Genomic DNA, 20,062 nt, shown 5'->3' on the forward strand with positions numbered 1-20,062 from the left:
TCGCCCGGTATCGCCTCATTAGTATGCTAACTGGTTTCTTTTCACAGTGCTGTCTGGTTTCTGCAACAGTCAAAACTGATTTCTGCAGTCGTCCCAATATACAATCACTTTGCAAGCTGCTTGCTTTACAACATGTCCGTTTTCCCTGCATTCCTTGCAATCTTCCATTTTGTGTTGGGCAGTGGCCACCCCAGGTGGCTACAGCCCCTCCTCTCTTTCCCTCTCTTCTCCCCTTTTCTTTCTCTAATTTAGTGGAAAAAAAGCCATCTATGACATCTTGTTGGACTCTTATTTACCTTCTTATAAGAATTGGTAGTCTGGTTGGTGGGAGGTGTCAAAAAATATAACTATTGCTAATTACTCACTGGTATATGCTTGAATAAGAACTAAATAAAGCATGGAAATTAAGTATCAAAGAATACATAAGTCAAGTACATGGCAAAAGCATTAAGCACAAAATAAATCACTTTAAACACAAAGAAACAGATAGATTATTCAAGAATTCAGGAACAAAGATCTCGACCACGAGGTCCTACTTTTAAGGGACTTCTTATCTCTGGTTTAACCCCTCATTTACTTTCATTGGCTTCTAATTTTCAGCTGAGTTCTCCTGATTTGTTCAAATGAATGTCTGTTACTTAGAGGATTTGTTAATCAAATATTGGACATTACTTAAGATTGACTGGTGCATATCAAAACTAGCTTAGTGTCTCCATGCGCAGTCGTAGGAAAATTATTGGATATGCTATGTTACGCAGCTTGGCAGAGTCCTTGCTAGAACTGATTAGTTGATTAGACAGAACAATACGTTTTCAGTGCTGAATACACTGGAATGCAATTATTAATTCATTCTTTGAGAAAATGACTGGATTTCCACAGTCAAGGCACTTTAATATTTGTGCCTGTTAGCTATATGCATTCAACTAGCCTCTATACGAAAAAACTAATCTATCATAGCTCTGGAATTTCTTTCTTCACCCTCCCCACCTTTCTATATCCTCCTTCAAGATCCCGCAGGTTTTTGAATTCTCCCGCCGGTCATAAACCGGCGTTGTGCAAATCCCGCCGGCAGCCTGTGAAAACAGCTGGCGCCGGCGGGATTTCATTTTTTTTAAACTTACCTCAAATCTCCGGCCCGGATGGGCCGAAGTCCCGCCGCTGGGAGGCCTTCTCCCGCCGCCAAGGTTTAAACCACCTCTGGAACGGCGGGCTCAGCGGCGCGAGCAGGCCCCCGGGGTCCTGGGGGGCGGGGGGCGATCGGACCCGGGGGGGTGCCCCCACGGAGGCCTGGCCCGCGATCGGGGCCCCCCGCTCACTCCGCGGGGCAGTGCCGTGGGGGCACTCTTTTCTCCTTCCGCGCCGCCACGGCCTCCGCCATGGCGGACGCGGAGGAGAACCCCGCATCGCGCATGCGCCGGCAGTGACGTCAGCGGCCAGCTGCCGCTGACGTCACTGCCGGCGCATGCGCCGACCGCCGAAAGCCTTTCGGCCAGCCCCGCTTCCGACTGCCATAGTGTGGAATTTTCTGAGAATTTGTCAGTGTCAGTCTCTGACTGAAAACCAGTGTGTATCTCTCCAGGTGCACTACTGCGTTTTCAGACCAGATCGTGAGCCACTATAACAGAAAAAAAAATTGCGGGGGTAGTGTGTTTGTCTAGTATGGTGGGGCCTGATAGACCGGCTCCACAGAGATCAGGGTGCCACAAAAGTACTGGGGATTCTTCTCCATCCCCCACCCCGCCCAACAACACAATTATCGGTGCTCTCTCCACCTCAACTACCACGACAGTATCACTATCGCGCTCTCTCTCCACCAGCTCCCCCACAGTACCCGCTTCCCCCTCCCTCAATGCTTGCTCCCGTCTCAGTGCCCACATTCCATCTCAGTGCTAATACCACCCTCCCCTTCAAAATTCTCGACGACCCCCCCCCCAACCGCACACAAACGTGCACACAACAGGAACCTACCCCAATTGGGCTCCCCAGAAGACCAGTCCCTAACACTGCCGCCGGGCACAGGTAGTACCAGCTGGCACTGTCGGGTTGGCAGTACAACTCGAGCAGTGCTGACCTTCACCATCCCCGGGGGGCTATACTTAACTTGCCGCCCAAGGCAGGATGCCGTCAACTGCTTCATGTTCTTAAATATTGTGAATATTTAGTGAAGAGAGAACATATGACAAGGAAGCTCTTTTATCACATTTAAATTTTATGACATTTATTAAATGGGGGAATCTCGTTAGGTCACTTGTGAGAGACAGGGAAAATTGGGAAATTAAATCTCACCGGCAAATATCTTGTTTCCTGGCACACTTATTTTGTGCCTACATGGGAGTTCTCACTCACGGCGAATGCGGGTGCAAAATCCCCCACTCTTAAAACCTACCTGTTGACCAAGTTTTTGGTTTGATGGCCTCATTTTACTGCATTAAAGATTATATAAAAATATATAAAAACGCAAGTTGTATTTCTAGTAGATGACAGTGAACCTTGTAGTTTAAATTTTAAATGATGAGTAACTGCTTTTAAAGAGGAAATTTTTTACTGAAGTAGCTCTTCAAGCAATTGAAACAGTTGCACAAATTATTGAATATGTAATTGGATTTATATAGTTCTTTCCTAGCCTCTGGACGTGCCAAAGCACTTAACAGCAAATTAAGTACTTTTTGTTGTAATATAAGAAAAAATCAGCAGCCAGTTTGTTCCATAGTTTTATGTCACAAATAGCAATAGGATAATGATCTGATGCTCTGTTTTAATAATGTTGGCTGAGGGACAAACATACACCACGGATCTGAATGGAGTGCTTTTGCTCTTGACGAGTTTCCATGACATGGTTCTAGAATTGTTGCCAAGTGATAGAGAAACAATTGAATCAATTTAAATTCTATCTTCTGCCCTTGATAATAAGGTTTGATATCATTTAAGGTTTGATCAAAGCTCTGACAATTTTTGCACCTAATTCCCTCATTTGAAAGCTACCTTAAAAGTCAATTGAATAGAATCTCTGCTTTTGCAAAATAGTTATATGTAAACACAAATTGGCATAACAGAATACTTAATTTTGATCCAAGAGTTTCCCCTTCCACCACAACATCCAGCATGCTAAACATTGTCAAAAGTACTATTATAAATATTCCTGCAGTCAGCCAGAAATTATGCAGAATCTCACAAATTAAGCAAAAGACTAAAATCTCAAATTGCATCCCAGTTTGAATCACAGCAGTCAGAAATGAGAATGGCTTTGGGTGTAACTTTGCTTAAAACATTTGCCACCATGGTATTGTTTACGTAACTGATTTTTGGAAAACACTGTCAAAAATTCTGTAGGTTGGGAATTTTTACAAAACATGAGTTCCAACCTGCAATGTAGAGCAACCAGAATCATTTCAACCAGGCAGGGCCTGGGTAGAAGGGTAAAAATGGGTGACATGAAGGGAAATGGCAGTGCTTTCAGAGAGAAGAAAGGATGAGATGTGTTGTTTGAATGGGGAGTGGTCGGGGAGAGGAAAATGTCTGGTTGAACTGAACTGATTAAGAGTGCATCTTCAGTGGAAAGATGGGCAAATTCCATGAGACTGTTGTGGAGGGTATGCATTATTTGATCAATTTAAGAGATGTAGGAAACTGCAAGTGTAAACTGGAAATATTGGAAAAATGTAAGAGAGTGTATCTCTCTTGAGAGGATGGGGTACATTGTCTTGAGGGACCAAAAAGAGGAGTGACCCTGTCAAGTGGGATGGGAGAGTTGGAGGTGCAAGTGTCTGTTAAGGCAATTTTTAGTTGTGATGGTCTGGTTGGTCTGTTGAAAATCCTAATGTCGTTTGGATTTTTCATCTTAAAAGAAATAAAGCTATCAGTCGTAAAATGGAAGTTCAGGTAAATGCACACTGTTAATGTAAAAATTCTAAATATTCCAGGAAATTTGTCTTCGATCCCTCCCCAGAAATGTCTCCCAATTTTGTGCCCTCAGCATTTTTAATGTGCCTTCTGATTTTCATGTAAAGCTATATTTTTTACAATACAGATGAACAGGCATTGTAGATCCCTGTTGCTCAGAAGGGAAGGGGGGAGAGGAGCAGAGCATTAGTAATTGGGGAGTCAATAGTCAGGGGCACAGATAGGAGATTTTGTGGGAGTGAGAGACACTCACGTTTGGTATGTTGCCTCCCAGGTGCAAGGGTAAGTGATGTCTCAGATCGTGTTTTTCGGGTCCTTAAGGGGGAAGGGGAGCAGCCCCAAGTCGTAGTCCACATTGGCACTAACGACATAGGTAGGAAAGGGGGCAAGGATGTCCGGCAGGCCTTTAGGGAGCTAGGATGGAAGCTCAGAGTGAGAACAAACAGAGTTGTTATCTCTGGGTTGTTGCCCGTGCCACGTGATAGTGAGACGAGGAATAGGGAGAGAGAGCAATTAAACACGTGGCTACAGGGATAGTGCAGGCGGGAGGGATTCAGATTTCTGGATAACTGGGGCTCTTTCTGGGGAAGGTGGGACCTCAATAGACAGGATGGTCTACATCTGAACCTAAGGGGCACCAATATCCTGGGGGAGAGATTTGTTAGTACTCTTTGGGGGGGTTTGAACTAATTCAGCAGGGGCATGGGAACCTGGATTGTAGTTTTGGGGTACGGGAGATTGAGAGTAGAGAGGTCAGGAGCACAGGTTTGACTTTGCAGGAGGGCGCCAGTGTTCAGGACGTGGTTTGAAGTGTGTCTATTTCAATGCCAGGAGTATACGAAATAAGGTAGGGGAACTGGCAGCATGGGTTGGTAGCTGGGACTTCGATGTTGTGGCCATTTCAGAGACATGGATAGAGCAGGGACAGGAATGGTTGTTGCAGGTTCCGGGGTTTAGGTGTTTTAGTAAGGTCAGAGAAGGGGGCAAAAGAGGGGGAGGTGTGGCGCTGCTAGTCAAGGACAGTATTACGGTGGCGGAAAGGATGCTAGATGGGGACTCTTCTTCCGAGGTAGTATGGACTGAGGTTAGAAACAGGAAAGGAGAGGTCACACTGCTGGGAGTTTTCTATAGGCCACCTAATAGTTCTAGAGATGTAGAGGAAAGGATGGCGACGATGATTCTGGAAAAGAGCGAAAGTAACAGGGTAGTTGTTATGGGAGACTTTAACTTTCCTAATATTGACTGGAAAAGATATAGTTCGAGTACATTGGATGGGTCGTTCTTTGTACAATGTGTGCAGGAGGGTTTTCTGACACAATATGTTGACAGGCCAACAAGAGGTGAGGCCACTTTGGATTTGGTTTTGGATAATGAACCAGGCCAGGTGTTAGATCTGGAGGTAGGTGAACACTTTGGAGACAGTGACCACAATTCGGTGACCTTTACATTAGTGATGGAAAGGGATATGTATACCCCGCAGGGCAAGAGTTATAGCTGGGGGAAGGGCAATTATGATGCCATTAGACATGACTTAGGATGTGTAGGTTGGAGAAGTAGGCTGCAAGGGTTGGGCACACTGGATATGTGGAGCTTGTTCAAGGAACAGCTATTGCGTGTTCTTGATAAGTACGTACCAGTCAGACAGGGAGGAAAGGGTAGAGCGAGGGAACCGTGGTTTACCAAAGAAGTGTAATCTCTTGTTAAGAGGAAGAAGGAGGCCTATGTGAAGATGAGGCGTGAAGTTTCAGTTGGGGCGCTTGATAGTTACAGGGAAGCGAGGAAGGATCTAAAGAGAGAGCTAAGACGAGCAAGGAGGGGACATGAGAAGTCTTTGGCAGGTAGGATCAAGGAAAACCCAAAAGCTTTCTATAGGTATGTCAGGAATAAAAGAATGACTAGGGTAAGAGTAGGGCCAGTCAAGGACAGTGGTGGGAAGTTGTGTGTGGAGGCTGAGGAGATAAGCGAGATACTAAATGAATACTTTTCGTCAGTATTCACTCAGGAAAAAGATAATATTGTGGAGGAGAATGCTGAGACCCAGGCTATTGGAATAGATGGCATTGAGGTGCGTAGGGAAGAAGTGTTGGCAATTCTGGACAAGATGAAAATAGATAAGTCCCCGGGGCCTGATGGGATTTATCCTAGGATTCTCTGGGAAGCCAGGGAAGAGATTGCTGAGCCTTTGGCTTTGATTTTTAGGTCATCATTGGCTACAGGAATAGTGCCAGAGGACTGGAGCATAGCAAATGTGGTCCCTTTGTTCAAGAAGGGGAGTAGAGATAACCCCGGTAACTATAGGCCGGTGAGCCTAACGTCTGTGGTGGGTAAAGTCTTGGAGAGGATTATAAAAGATACGATTTATAATCATCTAGATAGGAATAATATGATTAGGGATAGTCAGCATGGTTTTGTGAAGGGTAGGTCATGCCTCACAAACCTTATCGAGTTCTTTGAGAAGGTGACTGAACAGGTAGACGAGGGTAGAGCAGTTGATGTGGTGTATATGGATTTCAGTAAAGCGTTTGATAAGGTTCCCCATGGTCGGCTATTGCAGAAAATACGGAGGCTGGGGATTGAGGGTGATTTAGAGATGTGGATCAGAAATTAGCTAGTTGAAAGAAGACAGAGAGTGGTGGTTGATGGGAAATTTTCAGAATGGAGTTCAGTTACAAGTGGCGTACCACAAGGATCTGTTCTGGGGCCGTTGCTGTTTGTCATTTTTATAAATGACCTAGAGGAGGGCGCAGAAGGATGGGTGAGTAAATTTGCAGACGACACTAAAGTTGGTGGAGTTGTAGACAGTGCGGAAGGATGTTGCAGGTTACAGAGGGACATAGATAAGCTGCAGAGCTGGGCTGAGAGGTCGCAAATGGAGTTCAATGTGGAGAAGTGTGAGGTGATTCACTTTGGAAAGAATAACAGGAATGAGGAATAATTGGCTAATGGTAAAATTCTTGGTAGTGTGGATGAGCAGAGGGATCTCGGTGTCCATGTACATAGATCCCTGAAAGTTGCCACCCAGGTTGATAGGGTGGTGAAGAAGGCCTATGGTGTGATGGCCTTTATTGGTAGAGGGATTGAGTTCCCGAGCCATGAGGTCATGTTGCAGTTGTACAAAACTCTAGTACGGCCGCATTTGGAGTATTGCTTACAATTCTGGTCGCCTCATTATAGGAAGGACGTGGAAGCTTTGGAGATTTACCAGGATGTTGCCTGGTATGGAGGGAAAATCTTATGAGGAAAGGCTGATGGACTTGAGGTTGTTTTCGTTAGAGAGAAGGTTAAGAGGTGACCTAATAGAGGCATACAAAATGATCAGAGGGTTAGATAGGGTGGCCAGCGAGAGCCTTCTCCCGCGAGGTAGATAGGGTGGCTAGCACGAGGGGACATAGCCTTAAATTGAGTGGTAATAGATATAGGACAGAGGTCAGAGGTGGGTTTTTTATGCAAAGAGTGGTGAGGCCGTGGAATGCCCTACCTGCAACAGTAGTGAACTCGCCAACATTGAGGGCATTTAAAAGTTTATTGGATAAGCATATGGATGATAAGGGCATAGTGTAGGTTAGATGGCCTTTAGTTTTTTCCATGTCGGTGCAACATCGAGGGCCGAAGGGCCTGTACTGCGCTGTATCGTTCTATGTTCTATGTATTCCTGTAGCTTATGTTGCGCTACTGTGTGCTGCTTGTTTTTACATAGCATGCTTATAATGAGGATTGTTTTTGAGTTGTGAGTCTTTTGGGGGCATTGTTAGTTTTTTGAAGTTATTTGTCAGCTTTACTTAGTTTGCAAGGTTAACTTGTATGAGAAATGAAAGAAAAATACCTTGAGAGTGTTCCACGGATTTAAAAAAATAATTGCCTGACTGTACAAAATGCTGGCATTTATATTGCAGGGCATTCAAAGGAGAATCTGGCACCAGACAGAATTTTCTGGCTGAAGAATTCAATGCAGACAGAGAACCTGTTTAAAACCTGGAGCATTATGCTGGCAAAATGCTTTGGAACACAGTTGCATATTACCCTACCCAATTAGCCATCAATTCATTCTGCAATCTTCTGCATTGCTTCATTACCATCTCAGGAGCACTGAGCTGAGCTAAATTGTCTTTTGCTGTGAAACAGAAATGAGTAGAACCCAGTTGACCTTTTTCTGAAACCTGGGAATATTTGAATGAATTCACTCAGAAGCTGTTCTTCCACATCCTCCAACACTTAATTCGCACTGGTAAAGAAAAAAACAATTGACACCAGGATGCTACCTTGCTGATCCTTTCTCATCTACATGCTGTCCCTTGGTGACATCATCTTAGCATGTAGATTGCATACAAACAAAGATACAAAATTAGGAAGCATCCCAGAAGAGAGGGAGCTTGACAAGTTTTGTTTTAATAAATAACTTGACAACTTTATTATAAAATGTGACTGAACATTCACTTACACATTGCATAAGAAAGCAAATCTGATATAACTCAATTCAGCAAGGTCACACTCTTATGGGAAGAGCTGATTGCTCAAGGGTTTTGAGTAATTCTTATTGAATAGTGTTTCTTATCAGTTGAACCTATCAGCCATGGCTATGAGTTGTGGAAAGGACTGGCTTATCTGCAGTCTCAATTTTGTTCACCTTGACCTCAAGTGACTTGATCTGAGAAGTGCGTTCAAGCATCAAGGATATTCAGTCGATTGTCAGAGGGTGATTGACATCCTATATGACTGTGACAAAAGGTAAACAATGTCACCTTGTCCTTTTCAACCTCTTCACAACTGCTGACACTGTAAACTGCCGCATCCTCCTCTGAAACCTCATAGCCTTCACTTGGTTACCTTCTTAACCATCTAATCGTAGCTGGAGAATCTAATGCAGTGGCTTCTCTTCCTTCTCCAGCATCATTACCTCAGGGTGCCTAACAAGGATTTTTCCTGCATCTCATTGCCCCTCAGTGACATTATCTTTCTTGTGTACTCTGATACTATCTCTCCACCACCTTTATTCTCGTTAAATTGTCAGACTGCTTGCCAGCGTCTAGTACTATATAAACAGAAGTTCTTGAATGTGCAACGGGTATATTCCCAGATCCATAGAATTTACAGTGCAGAAGGAGGATATTTGGCCCATCGAGCCTGCACCGATTTTGAAAGAGCACCCTACCCAAGCACACACCTCCACCCTATCCGCATAACCCAGAAAAAACTTTGCCAGCGTCTAGTACTATATAAACAGAAGTTTACTCCAATTCAACTTTGGGAAGATAGAAGCAATTATCCATAACCTCCACTGGAAACTCTGTTCCCTAGCCACCAACTTCATCCCTGTCTCTCTGACAATGGTATGAGACTGAACCAGATACTTTGCAACTTTTGTTTTCATATTTGACCCTGAGATGACCTTCTAACCACTCATCCGCACCATTACTAAGAGCTCTTATTTCCCCTTTTGTAAAATTATGTACATTCAAACAAAGTGCAGGGTTAGGCCATTCAGCCCCACAAGCCTACTCTGCCATTCAATAAGATTATGGCTGATCTGATAGTAATCTCATATCTGCACTCCGCCTACTCCCAATAACCTACACCCCCTTGCTTACCAGGAATCCAACCATATCTGCCATAAAAATATTCAAAGGCTTTGCTTCCACAATCTTTTCAGGAAGAGAGTTCCAAAGACTCGTGCCCCTCTGAGTGAAAAAACTTTGCCTCAACTCTGTTTTAAATGGGCATTGATACAAATAAAAGTTGTTGGTTTTTGAAGTAGGATAAACAATTTTCCATAAGATTCTTTTATTTTTCCTGATCCACTTTTATGTTATTTTAGGTTCTGAAAATAGCCTTACTCGGTCATCGGAAGCGAATCTTAGCATCTCTTGGAGATCGGCCCTATGAAGAACCACCTCAGAAACCACCACGATTGTCCCAACTGAAGGTAAGATGATGCTGTAGTTGCTGTGCAATATCTGGTAGCATTTTTTAAAATTCTAATGACCGTATTAAATGTAGCACACAGGGATCACCTCAGTTGGACTAACATTGTAAGAACTCAAATCAGTATCTGAATAAGAATATTTATCAAAGACACTCAACAAATCTTTATCCTGTTACATTAACTCCTTGGCAAATAACCATCTGTGATTTACCACCTAGTTTATGCCTAGGAGTTAATGATGTCTAATTTTGGTTCAACAAACTGATTTGCACCAATCGGTTCAGATTAGATTCGCATTTATACTATAAATCTCGCAGTTAATAAATTTTGTCTCTTCTGTCAAATATCAGATATGTCAGATATCCAAGTCAAGAATTAACAGCTGTTTATGAAACATATTAATCAATCATAGTGAGCAGCACTTAAACATTGAATATCCAGATAATTAGAAGGAAAGGTTAATTGGCTAAATAAATAACAAGTGTTAGTGAACAATCACAATAAGTCTTGGTAATTCAGCATTAACTGCTTGCTGATTATCTGTTAAGATCAGCATGATGTAAATTGGTGAGTTGAATTTAGGATTAGACTCCTTACATAACTCGTAGGTTAAGGGCATTACATAGCCAAGCTGTTCAATGGATTCAAGTATACATGCTTACTATTGGCAACTTTTCCAGAATTTATATGATCTCATGTCTATGAGCTGAGGTGAATGAACTGGCCGAGTCACCTTCCTCTGAGTGGATGGCATTCGCCTTCTGAAATGTTGAAGTGATGAACTTCCATTTGTCAAGCTGCTATTCTTTATTCTTGACGGCTCTACTCCTGAGTAAATTCATCTTTCAGGCTGGTAGCTGCATAAAGCTGAACTAGCTGTCTTAGATCTGAATTCTTCTTGATCTCAAGGAAACTTGAAAAATCTAAGGGACGCACATACATCTGCTTATAGTTTCCTGGCATATCCATACATTCTTAAATCATGTAAGCTTCCGTCCTCTCTTTTCTCTGCCATTTTTTAGTTTTATAGACAGACTCTTCTACATATGCAAAGCAATACAATTCTATACTACTACAAACACAATTAAAAGAACAGAACTAAACTAAGATCTGTGAATAATGCAAAAACATCATACAGAGCCATAATTTTCAAAGCAACTTTCTTAGTTCCTCTGATCAAACTGATGGATGTTAAAGCTGAATCCTGCTGATATCAGTTACCTCACACAGTCCCTGTGGTGTTGATGATCTCCAGACCATCCACCAGCACTTAGACATGTCGAGCTTGCTTATTTACTTCCTTACTTCTCAGACCTTTAAGAGCATAGGAGAGGTCTAGACCATTTAGTCCCTGTTTCACCATTCCATGAAATGATGGTTGATCTAAGACCTAACCCTTTCCACCTTTCCCATATCCCTTTACACCTTTGGTTAGAAAAAAATCTAAGGTGTAAAATTAACAATTGACTCTGCATCAGTTGCTGTTTGCAGAAGAATGTTCCAAACTCTGCTAAAGTAGTATTCATCTACAGGTCTAGATCAGGCAGGATATTTTAATGTTCTCCCTAATGAGTCAGCTGCAGACTTGCAGTCATGATGGCTTGTATTCTAATCCCTGCTGAAAAATGTTTTATTTGTATAAGCTTTTGCAGTTCAATTGGCTTTAGTTCTTCCCTTTCCAACATTTAATTCCACTACCAACTCCACTTTGACGACACAATTACAACAGACAGTCCTGAATTACCAGTTTAAAGTTTGAGCTTCCTTTGCATAACTTTTATATAATCTGTGCCCTTTTCAGGGAATACAAGATCTAACATTTCTCCCCTTGTGCCACTGAAAATTACGATGCACTTCCAGCTTTAACTGTTTGATTTGCATTGAATCTGATATCTTGTCTGTACAACTGTCCGAAAATGGGCTACTAAAATGTACCTTACTCTCAATCATATTTCAGGTTGAATGATGTTTTTATCATGGTAAAAAAACATAGATATAAACAGCGAAATAAAGTCTAATGATTTTGGTAAACGTTAGAAGGTCATAGACACCGACCAACAGATGCTGCTCGGGCAGGCACGTGTCTGACCCAGGAGCGCATGAACTCGTGCAAGAAGATGTCATACGTGCATTCTGATGCAATTGCGCACTCGTACGATATTTTGGTTAACAGGCGCAAGCGCGAATCAGATGCCCACCCATCGATCATTGGGAAGCTCATTTAGAGGATTAAAACTCCAATTGAACTGGATTTAATGTTGCCCAGCACACGAGCAGACGGCCAAACCTTTTTTTGATATTTTGTCATTCAAGGGTGGGATAAAAGGGGGCAGGAGCAAAGGCAGGCTGAATTAATGGGAGTTATTGAGAGTTTGGTGTGGGCTTAAACGAGAATATTATGAACAATTTCACTGCTTTCTTTTGAGGTTTGTGCATCATGTTTGGGGTTTTCAGGACATTTTAGTCTTGTGATATCTCTGAGATTTGCAACCCTCGCTGCCAATGTCAGATGTAGCATATCCCACCTTTTAAGGTCCCCTAATCTGCTCTATCAATCCCGTCAAGTTCCACCGATGCATCGTGGTCCACTCATGCATTGCCTGGATTCCGAGGTATCGGCACCGCTTACACGCCACTTTAAATGGCAGAGCCCCCAGGTTTGCCCCCCCCTGCATCCAGCACCACGTCCCTCCCCCTATGCCTTCACCTGAAAAATTTCCCACGACGTCGCCTGTCGCCGCAGCTGGTGGGCCAGCATGCGACTTGCCTTCTCCCCATACTCATATTGCGCCCGCCGCAGCTGACCCACCGCCCTTCCCGTCATCAACCAGTGAAACTGCCCCTGCAATCTCTTTCTATCTGCCAACAATTCCTTTGTGGGGGGGCCACAGAGTACCTCCTATCTACCTCAGTTAACTTGTCCCACAGTCGCCGATACTCCTCCCTCCCCATCCTATCCTTATGGGCCTTGAAATAATTTCCCCCGGACCACCACTTTCAAGGCCTCCCAAAACGTGGCCTCCCAAAATGATACCTCCCCATTCTGATTAAGCTCAACATAATTCTTAATTTTCCACTGCCACTTCCCCACAAAATTCCTCATCGGCCAAAAGTCCCGAATCCAACCTCCACCCTGGCCTCTGCGCCTGATCTAAATGAGGTCTCACAACTAGATAGGGCGGTGCATGACCCAAAATCACTATTCCCACATATTTCACACCTTCCATCCATCAGCACCACCCAGCTCACCACAAAAAGGTCAATCCATTGTGGGGCAGCACGGTAGCATAGTGGGTAGCACAATTGCTTCATAGCTCCAGGGTTCTAGGTTCCATTCCCCGCTTGGGTCACTGTCTGCATGTTCAGCCTGTTTCTACGTGGATTTCCTCCAAGTGCTCCGGTTTCCTCCCACAGCCCAAAGATGTGCAGATTAGGTGGATTGGCTATTCTAAATTGCCCATAGTGTCCAAAATTGCCCTTAATGTTGGGTGGGGTTACTGGGTTTTGGGGATAGGGTGGAGGTGTGTGCCTGGGTAGGGTGCTCTTTAAAAAAATCGGTGCAGACTCGATGGGCTGAATAGCCTCCTTCTGCACTGTAAATTCTATGGATCTGGGAATATACCCGTTGCACATTCAAGAAGAAGGAATGCTCCCTTTCTCCTGGGTGCCCAAACCTCCATGGACCCGCCATCCCACGCTCTCCAAAAACCCTCCCACCTCTCATGTCATTCTCGACCCGGCCATCGACCTAGAGCTCGACCTTTCCCCTTCAACCCCAATTCACAACCAAACTCCCCCGCCCCACACCACCAAAATCAGCTGATGAGATTCCAAATATGGGGTTGCACCCTAATAGCCGCTTCATAAATCGTCTGAATTAGCTCCAAATACATACACCAACACCACCAGAGTGCCCACTAGCACCCCACTCAGTATCACAACCCTCCCTCCTGGGGCCCGCACTTCCCTCGCCTGGTTATCCTTGTTTTCTTGTTCAACAGTATGGCGTCCCCCCTCGACTTTGAGTCAAACCCTGAGTGGAACACTTGAGTGACCCACTCCTTCCTCAACTTCATCTGATCTTTCACCCGGAGATGTGTCACCTGCAGGAAAATCACCTCTGCTGCCTTCGCCCGGGGCACTGTAAGAGGATCCCCCAAAATTGACAGGCAGCTCATCTGCCATCTTGTGGTCTGTCTGGCCCTCCCTGCTCACCATTGATGGGTGGAAACTTATCTGAGAGATTAGATGTCTCAACCTTCTCCCACACTGATTGTTGTGTGAAGGCTTGCAGGTCCGAACGTGACCCTTATTTCTGTCCCAGTGGATTAGACTACGCACTCATACCCCAGGGCCATCGCAGGTATGCTCCATATGGACTCCTCCATGACGGGAACCATGGCACACAGACCCTCAGGGATCTCCGCCGGATCTTTCCATGCATCATACTGGACATCCAGCATTTTCCATCTGATTGATCGCCCCAGGAGCTCACCATCTGCCTTGGACTCAGCAAGGTCCTAGTCTCCAGCAGTAGTGTGGCTGTCGGTGTCTTGGGCACACTTAACTTCCACCATCTGCTCAAATGGGTGTGATGTGCCCTCACCACTGTGCACTGCCAACAGAACCGGCACGCTATTGCCCACTGATGTGCCAGTATTTGTGCTAGTGCTTTGTGCGGAGAGAGGCTGCGCCAAGAGTGAATCTGCCATCCGTGCCTGCTCTGGTGTCCAGTATGATGCATGAGAAGATCCGGCGAAGTTCCCGAGGGTCTGTGTGCCATGGTTCCCTTCATGGAGGAGTCGGTTTCCTGGCTGGCTCTGGAGGATGCCTCATCGGAGTGAGGGAAACAGGCGATCAATCCTATTAGTCGTATCACACAGTTAATGGCCATGAAAGGCAGTCGAGTGCAAGTGGCATCACAATGGTTTTGTGATTGGTGAACCGCTGGACACTGTTTCTCAGAAGTCTTGGGGGAAAAAAATGAAATAAAATTTGCTTATTGTGTGGAGAAGGTGCGGAGCTGGGTCAGAGGGGTTGATTCCCAGTGGGTCAGAATGGAGGAGAGCCTGTGAAGGGGGTCGGCACTGAAAGCACTAGCAACAGCACCGCTCCCGATAGCTCTGGGGAAATACTCAGGGAGTCCAGTAATAATAGTTTCATTGAAAATCTGGAGGCAGTTTCGCCAACACTTCGGGTTGGGGGCAGGGTCAAGGGAAATGCCGATTCGGGGGAATCACAGATTTGAGCCAGGGAGGTGGGATGGTAATTTCCGGAAATGGGAAGAGAAGGGGATTAGGACGCTAAAAGATTTGTTTCTTTGGGGTCGGTTTGCAGGATTGAAGGAAGCGAAGTATGGGCTGGAGCAGGTGGAAATGTTTAGATACATGCAGGTTTAGGATTTTGCCAGAAAGGAGAAACCGGCCTCCACATTGCTGGAGGAGGTGCTGACGACGAGGGGACTGGAGAAGGGGTTGTGTCAGCGGTGTACGGAGCTATTTTGGAAGAGGATAAGGCACCACTGGAAGGGATCAAAGCAAAGTGGGAGGAAGAGTTGGGAGAGGTTATAGAGGAAGGGGTCTGGTGGGAGGTGCTCCGGAGAGTAAAAGCCTCCACCTCATGTGCGAGGTTGGGGCTGATACAGCTGAAGGTGGTATACAGAGCACACCTCATGAGGGCGAGGATGAGCCAATTCTTTGAAAGAGTAGATGTCTGTGAGCGTTGTGGGAGTGCTAATCATGTTCATATGTTTTGGTCCTGTTCAAAGCTAGAGGATTACTGGAAGGAGGTTTTTAGGGTAATCTCCAAGGTAGTGCATGTGAAACTGGACCCGAGTCCCCGGGAGGCCATATTCGAGGTGTCGGACCAGCCAGGGTTGGAAGCGGGTGCGGAGGCAGATATCGTAGCCTTCGCCTTGTTGGTTGCCCGAAGGCGGATCCTGTTGGGATGGAGAGCAGCCTCTCTACCCTGTGCCCTGGCGTGGCGGGTGGACCTGTTGAAATTCTTGACTCTTGAGAAGGTTAAGTTTGAACTGAGGGGAAGGTTCTACAAGTCATGGGCATTATTTATTATGCACTTTCAAGAACTGGATAACATCGAACATTAGTTGGGGGTGACGAGTGGGTGGGTTGGGGGGAAGGGGGGCTGTGTGTATTAAGGGTGACTATGGGGAGGATGGGATTGTTGTTATTGTTATGGGGATTGACCTATTTGTTGCTGATTATTGTTCATTGTTGGTGGGTGTAAATTTGGGAGAAAATGTGAAAAAGGAGGAGAATAAAAATATATATTTTTTTAAATCGCTTATTGTCACAGGTGGGCTTGAAATGAAGTTACTGTGAAAAGCCCCTAGTCGCCACATTCCGTTGCCTGTTTGGGGAGGCTGGTACGGGAATTGAACCCGCGCTGCTGGCCTTGTTCTGCTTTACAAGCCAGCTGTTTAACCCACCATCTTGTACAGCAGAACAAGGCCAGCTGTGCGGGTTCAATTCCCGTACCGGCATCTATGAGACAACCCTACGTTCTTTTCACACTCCACCTGTCTCAGTTTTGTCCACTGAGCTCTTACATTCCTCCAACCTCCCCATGATTAGAAGATCCTCCTCCTTGCTTGTATTTGAGTTCAAGGGCTCCCAGCTCATGGCTGGTGAGGATTGCCAGTTTCATCACCCCTCCAGCAGTGAGAGATCTTTCAGCATTGTTCTGGCAACATTTCACCTGTAAATGCAAAGCTCCATTCAGTACTCAACCCTCCATCTCCAGCACCTTATCATTCTGCAAACCATGTAGACATCGGCAACCCCTTTGCACACCCAACCCTTTCACGGGTCCAGGGCTTCAGATCTACTCGCCAGCATTAACACCAATGGACACAGGTGTGTTCTGAGAGCCCCTGAGTTCTACACCTATGAATGCAACGATGGACCGGCAGCCTTCTACATTGGACGATGCCAACTCAGATCTCGCCCTTCCGAGCGCAGAAGATCATTGAACCTTTCCCGGACTGTATCCATGTGTGCCATACCTGGTCATGCACACTGTCCTCAGCTGCCACTTCTGCCCAGACCTCCTTGGTGAGGTGGGGTGGCCTCCTCCTTCCATCCCGCAGCATCAGGATGTCACTCCTGGCAGTCATCGCCTCCACAAGAGCGTGCAGGCAGTCATCCAAGAATCTTGGAGCCTTCTGCCCACCTGAGGTGCCCTCCCGCCTGCAGTGTCTTCCGGATGCTTCCGCCACCATGAATCAGACATCCCTCTGCCTCATACAATGTCTTCATGCCTTCAGGGGTCTCTGGCAGCTGCTTTTAAACTTCCCTCCGGGCTGTGATTGGACCTGGCGCCTGCCAAGTTCCTGCCCCTGTCCTGACCAGCCTCTCCGACCCTATCCAGATGCGTTTCACACTGGCTGGCACTTAAGTTCATTGTGACATACTAATGATCAACAACTCCTTTTATGCCAGGCTGTATGGTATGATGCCCATTGTTCTCTATTGCATAAGATTTCAAGGTCACTGGTTAAACACTCCCAACCCCAGAATTTGAATATATGCAGCATTTCCATTAACAAGGAACAGGTAAGGGCAGCACGGTGGCCTAGTGGTTAGCACAACCGCCTCACGGCGCTGAGGTCCCAGGTTCGATCCCGGCTCTGGGTCACTGTCCGTGTGGAGTTTGCACGTTCTCCCCGTGTCTGCGTGGGTTTCGCCCCCACAACCCAAAAATGTGCAGAGTAGGTGGATTGGCCACGCTAAATTGCCCCTTAATTGGAAAAAATAATTGGCTAATCTAAATTTTTAAAAAAAAACATGGAACAGGTGGGCACTGGGGAAACACCTGTAATGATGTTGCTAACTGCACCAAGGTTTGCACTGAAAGGCATCTGTGGGCATAAGCCTGCTGTAGTAAACCACTGTATTATATGTAATGTGGTAAACCACTGCCCGATGGCTCCGCCTTCCCTCGGGCCCGGCATAAAGGTGGCTGGTCTCCGCCTCTGATCCAGTTCGGGATCAGAGGCCAGGAGGCTTTCTTTTTAATTTATTAAAGCCTAAGTTACGTTCACTGCTCGTCGTGTGTTCATTGATGGCATATCAATTTAATAAACAAAACATCTAAGATGAATTCATCACTCAAGCCTGATCTCCTGGAGCTGGACCCACAGGCAGCCGAATTCACTGCAACATTTGAGCACTGGCTAAGCTGCTTCGAAGCGTACCTCGGATCCTTCACCGAAGACTTCACCGACCTCCAAAAGAGACAGATCCTCCACGCACGGGTGAAGCCGCAAGACTTTCTTCTCATCAGGGACGCCCTCTCGTATACAGAGGCGATAATGCTGCTGAAGGGACAATATGTTAAGCCCATAAACGAGGTGTATGCGAGGCACCTTCTTGCCACGAGAAGACAACGCCCAGAGGAATCACTAGCAGAATTCCTGCGTGCCTTGCGGGTACTCTGTCGGCAGTGTGACTGCCAGGCGGTATCGGCTACCCAACACGCGGAGTTGTTGATCAGGGACGCTTATATCGCAGGCATGAAATCAAACTACATCTACCAGCAATTGCTAGAAGGGGGTACACTCGGCCTCCCAGAGACAGGGGTCTCTGGCAGCTCTCAAACTCGCTGGAAGTGGCCTTCCAGAACATGGAGGCCTACACCTCCGACCGCGTGGCACCCTCGTGGGCGCCGCCATCATCCGACCCGGGTGCGGCACCGCAGCCTGCCTGTCGGGCCTGTCCCCAGCTGCTGCGCCACCCGCCAGGTGCGACCCCTGGGGCCGCCATCTTCGATTTTGGCCGCCACGTGCGACCCATAGGGGCTGACATCTTTAACGCCATCTTGTACTCCACCCACCACGCCCGACCCATGAGGGCCGCCATCTTTGACGCCATCTCTGATGCCACTTGCCACCCGCGACCCATGGGGGCCGCCATCTTGGGACCACTCCGCAAACTCCCAGAAGCCCTGCTCACCCAATCGTACGCTGGCCAACGCTATCTCCGACCTGCCTACCCATCACCTTCCGAAGCTCGCCTCTATCACGCTCAACCAGTCCTGGCCTCATCACGTCACAAAATCTACGATGACCGTCCGGATCAACGAGCTCAAGCGCTGCTCCCTCCCAATTTTACCAACGACCCAGAAAATCTCCCTGGCTTCCGGATCCCATACAATAGAAATCCTTACTGTACAAGGCGTAGAGTACGCTAATTTAAAACTCTACGTCCTTCCCCATCTCTGCGCTGCCCTATTACTGGGGCTCGACTTCCAGTGCCACCTCCAAAGCCTTATTTTAAAGTTAGTTGGACCCCTGCCCCCCACCTCGCCATCTGTAGCCTCACGACCCTTAAGGTCGCCTCACCCTGCTCTTCGCTAACCTCACCCCGGACTGTACGCCCATCGCTACTAGGAGCAGACAATGCAGGGCCTTTATCAGGTCGGAGGTCCAGCGACTTCTACGAGAGGGGATCATTGAGGCTAGTACCAGCGCCTGGAGAGCCCAAGTGATGGTCATCAAGACTGGGGAGAAGCACCGGATGGTCATCGACTACAGTCAGACCATCAACCAGTATATGCAGCTCAATGCGTACCCTGTCCCCCGCATATCTGACATGGTCAACCAGATTGCGCAGTATCGAGTCTTCTCCATAGTTGACTTGAAGTCCGTGTACCACCAGCTCCTTATCCGCCCGGAGGACCGCCAATACACTGCCTTCAAGGCAGATGGCCGCCTCTACCATTTCCTCAGGGTTACCTTCGGCATCACCAATGGTGTCTCGGTCTTCCAATGAGAAATGGGCCGAATGGTTGATCAGTACGGGCTGCGGGCCACGTTCCCGTACTTAGATAATGTCACCATCTGCACAGTCTTTTCATCTTGTTTGGGTTCCCCACCTACATCCATAGCGATCAGGGTTCCTCCTTCATGAGCGACGAGTTGCGTCAGTTCCTGCTCAGCAAGGGCAGCGCCCCCGGCAGGACCACCGGCTACAACCCCCGGGGCAACGGACAGGTGGAGAGGGAGAACACAACGGTCTGGAAGGCTGGCCCTACGGTCTAGGAATCTCAGAGTCTCCCGCTGGCAGGAGGTCCTCTCTCTTGCGCTCCACTCCACCCGGTCGCTCCTGTGCACTGCTGTCAATGAGACCCCTCACGAACGTATGTTTGCCTTCCCCAGGAAGTCCACCTCCGGGGTCTCACTCCCGTCTTGGCTGACAGTCCCAGGGCCCGGCCTCCTCCAGA

At 46.7% G+C, this 20,062-nt stretch overlaps 1 protein-coding gene across 1 annotated transcript in view; it reads left to right on the forward strand.

Annotated features, from left to right (window-relative positions):
• Positions 1-20,062, forward strand: part of LOC119978169 (ankyrin repeat and SAM domain-containing protein 1A-like) — a 581,433-nt gene that overhangs the window by 505,944 nt on the left and 55,427 nt on the right. Inside the window, 1 exon segment of the mRNA XM_038819603.1 lies at positions 9,713-9,820. Within this exon segment, the coding sequence (XP_038675531.1) occupies positions 9,713-9,820 (108 nt within the window).

This window comes from Scyliorhinus canicula, chromosome 15, assembly GCF_902713615.1.
Source record: "Scyliorhinus canicula chromosome 15, sScyCan1.1, whole genome shotgun sequence".
Lineage (NCBI taxonomy): Eukaryota > Metazoa > Chordata > Chondrichthyes > Carcharhiniformes > Scyliorhinidae > Scyliorhinus > Scyliorhinus canicula.